This window comes from Salvelinus alpinus, chromosome 12 (genome assembly GCF_045679555.1).
Source record: "Salvelinus alpinus chromosome 12, SLU_Salpinus.1, whole genome shotgun sequence".
Classification (NCBI taxonomy): Eukaryota; Metazoa; Chordata; class Actinopteri; order Salmoniformes; family Salmonidae; genus Salvelinus; species Salvelinus alpinus.
Window position 1 is genome coordinate 47,284,550 of NC_092097.1, and position 6,872 is coordinate 47,291,421.

General features: G+C 38.9%; 1 protein-coding gene across 1 annotated transcript; it reads left to right on the forward strand.

Moving 5' to 3' along the window:
* Positions 1-1,888: 1,888 nt before the first annotated feature.
* On the forward strand, positions 1,889-3,950 carry LOC139536267 (P2Y purinoceptor 1-like). The gene has a single exon (XM_071336639.1). It carries the CDS (start codon positions 2,253-2,255, stop codon positions 3,360-3,362), a length of 1,110 nt encoding a protein of 369 aa, XP_071192740.1. The 5' UTR covers positions 1,889-2,252; the 3' UTR covers positions 3,363-3,950.
* Positions 3,951-6,872: the final 2,922 nt, after the last annotated feature.

Below are 6,872 nucleotides of genomic sequence, written 5' to 3' on the forward strand. Positions count from 1 at the left end.
CCCTTTTTCCTCCAAACATAACGATGGTCATTATGGCCAAACAGTTCTATTTTTGTTCTATCAGACCAGAGGACATTTCTCCAAAAAGTACGATCTTTGTCCCCATGTGCAGTTGCAAACCATAGTCTGGCTTTTTATGGCGATTTTGGAGCAGTGGCTTCTTCCTTGCTGAGTGGACTTTCAAGTTATGTCGATATAGGACTCGTTTTACTGTGGATATAGATACTTTCGTACCTGTTTCCTCCAGCATCTTCACAAGGTCCTTTGCTGTTGTTCTGGGATTGATTTGCACTTTTTGCACCAAAGTACGTTCATCTCTAGGAGACAGAACGCGTCTCTTTCCTGAGCGGTATGACGGCTGCGTGGTCCCATGGTGTTTATACTTGAGTACTATTGTTTGTACAGATGAACGTGGTACCTTCAGGCGTTTGGAAATTGCTCCCAAGGATGAACCAGACTTGTGGAGGTCTATCATTTTTTTTCTGAGGTCTTGGCTGATTCCTTTTGATTTTCCCGTGATGTCAAGAAAAGAGGCACTGAGTTTGAAGGTAGGCCTTGAAATACATCCACAGGTACACCTCCAATTGACTCAGATGATGTCAATTAGCCTATCAGAAGCTTCTAAAGCAATGACATCATTTTCTGGAATTTTCCAAGCTGTTTAAAGGCACAGTCAACTTAGTGTATTTAAACTTCTGACCCACTGGAATTGTGATAAGTGAAATAATCTGTCTGTAAACAATTGCTGGAAAAATGACTTGTGTCATGCACAAAGTAGATGTCCTAACCGACTTGCCAAAACTATAGTTTGTTAACAAGGAATTTGTGGAGTGGTTGAAAAACGAGTTTTAATGACTCCAACCTAAGTGTTTGTAAACTTCTGACTTCAACTGTATATTATATTTTAAGTAATATTGTTATTATGTTATGATACAATGACCAAAAAGACACCTGAATTACTGTCTTGTAGATCGGTATTGATAATAACTAAAACATCACCAATAAAATATTGAAAGTCTCACATTCAAGCCTTTATAGCCTATTGTTACTTATATCTTGCAGTAATAACTGTACTCTAGCTCTGCTAATTTCCTTTTGGATACAGTATCACATTGCTTCCAGTAAGCTATGGAATCAAGGAAGTGCCCACGCAGGAAGTGTGCGCTCAATGAGCAAAATTACATGGAAATACATATTTTAGAATTAATTTCCAGAATTTTGAATCAGGTTCATTTTAGGTTCTGAGTGTTATACGGACATTGAAAATAGGTATTTTACAGATGTTGAAAGACGTCCTTTTTTGGTCATGGTTTCTATGGCCATCTTTAAATCATACATACATTCACTTACATCTATACTGAACAAAAAAATAACGCAACATGTAAAGTGTTGGTCCCATGTTTCATGAGGTGAAATAAAAGATACCAGAAATATTTCAGATGCACAAAAATAAAATTGGTCTCAAATTTGGTGCATACAAATTTGTTAGTGAGCATTTCTCCTTTGTCAAGATAATCCATCCACCTGACAGGTGTGGAATATCACAAAGTTGATTAAACAGCATGATCCTTACACAGGTGCACCTTGTGCTGGGGACAATAAAAGGCCCCTCTTTTGTCACACAGCACAATGCCACAGATGTCTCAAGTTTTGAGGGAGCGTGCAATTGGCATGCTGACTGCACGAATGTCCACCAGAGCTGTTGCCAGAGAATTTAATGTTAATTTCTCTACCATAAGCTGCCTCAAGTCATTTTAGAGAATTTGGCAGTACATCCAACTGGCCTCCCAACCGCAGACCACGTGTAACCACGCCAGCTCAGGACCTCCACATTCTTCACCTGTGGGATCGTCTGAGACCAGCCACCTGGATAGCTGATGAAACTGAGGAGTATTTCTGTCTGTAATAAAGCCCTTTTGTGGGGGAAAACTTATTCTGATTGGCCGGGCCTGGCTCCCCAGTGGGTGAGCCTTGCTCCCAAGTGGGTGAAATCAAGGCTAGTCCAGACCAAATTTGAACCAAATACAGATGTCTATAATTGGTTCAGATTTGGTCCTGTCCGGAAGTCTGTGGACTTTGAAATCAAGGCCGGTCCGGACCAAAAAAATGACATTTGTGGACGTTAAAATCAAGGCCAGGGCCAACTGACCAAACGTCTATGTCTTTTCAACGTCCATGGACTTCTGTACTCACTGGGTGTATATCTTTGGTTTCACCATGCTCAACATGATGGTGGACGGCTGCGATTTACGATGTGTTTGATTTCATTCCCTTCTGGGCGTCATCGATTCATATTCTATAGCTTGTGTTTAAACTTCACTTTGATCAAAAAGACGGGGAAAATGTCAGATGACAACAGCACACACGATCTCAACATGACCGCATGTGAAGGAATTAACCTTCGTTTTACGCACAGATTTTTACCTGCTGTGTTCATGCTGGTGTTTGTCGTCGGGACATTTGCAAACTTCTGTGGGTTAAAAACTGTTTGTACAAGCTGGAAGAAAATTGGGAGTATAAACATATTCATTCTCAACCTTGGAATAGCTGACTTGCTGTACTTATTTACCTTACCATTTTTGGTTGTCTATTACGCGCTAAACAGTAAATGGATATTTGGACAAACATTCTGCAAGATCACCAGATTCTGCTTCAATTTGAATCTCTATGGCAGCATTGGGTTCCTGACATGCATTAGTATCTATCGATACCTCGGTATTGTGCACCCAATGAAAGTGATGGGAAAAATCCACACTCGCCACTCCGTGGCAATAAGTTTTCTTGTCTGGATTTTGGTTTTCATTCAGATACTTCCTGATATGTTCTTTGACAAGACAGCGCAAAATTCCTCATATTCGTGCTATGACTCGACAGCCGACGACTTTATCAAGGATTACCTTCCGTACAGTATTGGCTGGACCATTACCGGATTCGTTATACCATTACTGATCATTCTGGCTTGCTATGGACATATAGTAGTGGTCCTTGCCACCAAAGCCAATGTCAATACTTTGTTGAAACAACGATGTCTAAAACTAGTCATCATCTTGACTGTGTTGTTCTCAATTTGCTTTATCCCTTACCATGTTTTGAGAAATCTAAATTTGAAAATAAGGATTTTGAAAATGGAAGGCACCTGCAAAGCAAGCTTCGATGATATTTATGTTGCTCATCAAATCAGCCGCGGTCTGGTTTGCATGAATAGCGCAATCAATCCGTTAATTTACTTAGTTGGAAATGATGATTTCATCATGCGTTTTCATAATCTCAGCAAACAAGCCAGGATGTCTCTTGTTCAATGGACTGGTGCTGTGATTTACCGCAATACACCTGAGGCAGATCCAGCAACAGAAGAATCTTAACCAGTAAACTTTGACCAGCTAGTTATTTAAAACCAAAACTTGACTGTCAGCTATTCTAGTATTTGATGTTGTCTACGCCATTATTGTACCAAAGGCCTGTAAGTATGTAAATATGCTATTCTTTACACTTTATGTATCATTCTCAGAGTATTTTATTGTGTAAACGTGAGATCCTTTTTGTGGTTGAATGCCCTTGTGTAAAAGTGAAATAATGTGCCATTCATTTAGTCAGTGATATGCAGGGCTAACTACTGGTTTCCAGAACTATCTTAGATAAAAATGTGTAAATACCCGTGTGTAAAGTGAAATACTGTTCCATTCATTTAGTCAGTGATATGCAGGGCTAACTACTGGTTTCCAGAACTATCTTAGATAAAAATGTGTAAATACCCGTGTGTAAAGTGAAATACTGTTCCATTCATTTAGTCAGTGATATGCAGGGCTATGTCACTGAAATAAACAAACTCAATATGCATTTCAGATATTGCATAAGAATTACAGGCATTCCAGCAGCTTATTACACATAGCCTACTAGCTGAATGATTTATCTCTGTTGTCCATAAATAATAAAAAGGTATCAAGCTCAAAGGACTGTACTTCTTACCTTGTGCTTGAGATAATATCTACTCCTCCACAATTATTGTCTTCCCAGGGGAAACAGAAGATTTCAACTCATTCCCTTAAGGGGAACAATCCCTCAACACAAACATGCACTGGAAATGTATGTCCTATATGTTTATTCATGTCATATGACTGGTCAGTTGCTTTTCAGGTGCGGGTTACAGAACAGGGACTTGAGGCTCACTTTATTGAGAAGACTGAGCAAACATAGTGTTACGTCCCAAATGGCAACCTATTCCAACCTATTCCTCCATAGGGCTCTGGTCAAAAGTAGTGCACTATATAGGGAATAGGGTGCCCTTTGGGACAAAAATTAAAACCTAATGGCAAATAGAGCAGTGAAAATAAGAGAACAACTACTAGTTTCCAGAGCTATCTTATATAAAAATGTGTCTACTCTCTCTTAGCAGACACAGAAACATTTTCTCTCATCCTTACATAAGAGGGGGACTGTTTGACTGACTAGGATGATAGCAGTTTATACCATGGATAAATAACGTTCATGTAAGAACAGTTGATAAAAACAAAACAAACCACAAGTCTGCTAGCATTCGAGTACAAGGAGTGGATTGTCAGCACAAAACAAGTCTGTTTTTTAGGCTAGTGTTAGTGGCATTGTCCACTTAGACTTATGAGCAGGAGTAATAGTGAATGACTGAATCCTCCAAGTCAAAGTTAGAGATTGATGATAAATAATGTAATTTAATTCACCCAGGCGTATTCAGAAGTCTCATTCTCCAGCAGCAAAAGCATGCAGTGATATTTCTCTCTGCTCTGTTACTTTCACAGGCCACTGAGAGAATTTCTGAGGACGCTGGGATTGACATTAGTGCAGGCCTAGTGGATGACTGTTTGTGTTATGAGAAAACGGTGCCAAAATAAGTATAATTTAATTTTAAGTCTGCAGCGCAATGACTTGAATCTACGACATTGATAATTTATAGCTAGGGAATGACCTCACCAGGCACTCCGCTAAGGTCAGCAGTATAAGAAAACCGTCAACCTACGATTTGCTAATAAATCAAATCAAAGTTTATTGGTTGTGTACTCAGTTTAGCAGGTGTTATAGCGGGTGCAGCAAAGTGGTTATGTTACTAACTGCTAACAATCCAGTAAAATGTAAAACAATTCAAATGAAGGGGGGGAAAAAATCAAAAACTGAAGAACCAATCTGATTAACAATCCAAATACACTGTAGCAGTAATCAAATGCAATCTATATGTACAGAACCAGTCAAAAGTTTGAACACACCTACTCCTTCCAGGGTTTTTCTTTATTTTTACTATTTTCTACATTGTAGAATAATAATGAAGACATCAAAACTATGAAATAACACATATGGAATCATGTAGTAACCAAAAAAGTGTTAAACAAATCAAAATAGATGTTATATTTGAGATTCTTCAAAAGCAGCCACCCTTTGCCTTGATGACAGCTTTGCACACTCTCTGTCCAAACTTTTGACTGGTACTGTATGTACACTGAGGACATTTACACAAGATCAGCTAAGAATAACAGTATGACAATGAGTGACAAGGAGTTGACATGATAGCACAAACAGATCTGTGACCAGGCTAAGGAACTTCTATCAGTCACACATACTGTATAACAGAGTTCAATGTACTCATTTATCTAAAACACACTTGTTAAAGTGGCGATCAGCAGTAGAAACAATAACAAAGCGTACTCCACTCCCCTGTTTTGGTAAAAAGCTGAGGGATGTTGCTGTAAAACATTTTGTTTGTCACATGCTTCGTAAACAACAGGTGTAGACTAAGTCAAATGCTTAACTTACTGTAACCACTCGTAAATTCATAGACACAGCTATGGATGCAAGGACTGACCATCCATTATATAACATTTGTCTTTTTAACCATGTTTGAGGCTATATTGTGTTTGTTTACATGTACTTGGTGTAAACATTGGAGTAAAAAGCTTATATTTGGGGTTTTGACAGGGTTCGACAGTTGAACTAAGCTCATGAGGCATTTATAAGCTATATTCTTCAAGAATTGGTGGCTACATATCGTTAATTTAAGTTCAGAAATGTATGTAGCAACTGCTGATTGCCCTTTTAAAGCCGTACCACAATACACCAATTTCAATAATACACTGGACAAGTGCCAAGGACAGAGGCATGCTGTAGAGTGTGTACAGTGTTATGACTCTACGTGTTTCATGATCAGGGCTGGCCATGCAAGACAAGGGAAACTCCAAACACCTGCTTGTCTCCAGCGGTGACTGTAAATAAAAGTCAAGATGGTATTTTCATTTCATCTGAAATTAAAATGGCCACCATTTACAAGAACAGACCTGATAAAATCTGTTCCCCTCACAACAGCTGTTTCTGGTAAATTAAACAAGCATCCCCACCCTTCCCTCCAAAACCCATTAATCACCCAAAGTAAAACAGGAAAGTGTGTGGAGATAATGAGGGGGAAAACCCATAATGACTGCAAAATTGTCATTAATTGATTTTGACTTCTACAGTATCTCTGTCATATCCTTTGTCCTGTCCAGTAGACCTGGGTTCAAATGCTATTTGAAAATCAAGCACAGTTAAAGTATTTGAACGTTTTTGAATGATTTCAAATAGCATTTGAACCCAGGTCTGATGTCCAGCCCTGGCAGTTTTGACTACAGATGTAGGATCTTAATTTGTTCACTCTTTTGTTGCTGAGAATGTTCCTGCACAGCAGGAAATGCAAATTTGTAGTGTATAGATAGATACACATGGCGAGGCGTGACTTAACGTGACCACGCCCCCGTGTAGGGTACAGCCGTAGGGTACTCCAACGTTAAATTTCCTACTTTACTCATAACCCGAACAATGTCTGTATTCTTTTTTTTTTGTCATTCTATAAACATTTTGGATATGCTCGGTTGGTA

Bases quoted from the DNA above. Each gene is read 5' to 3' on its own strand.
- LOC139536267 (XM_071336639.1), top strand. From the start codon at position 2,253: ATGTGTTTGATTTCATTCCCTTCTGGGCGTCATCGATTCATATTCTAT.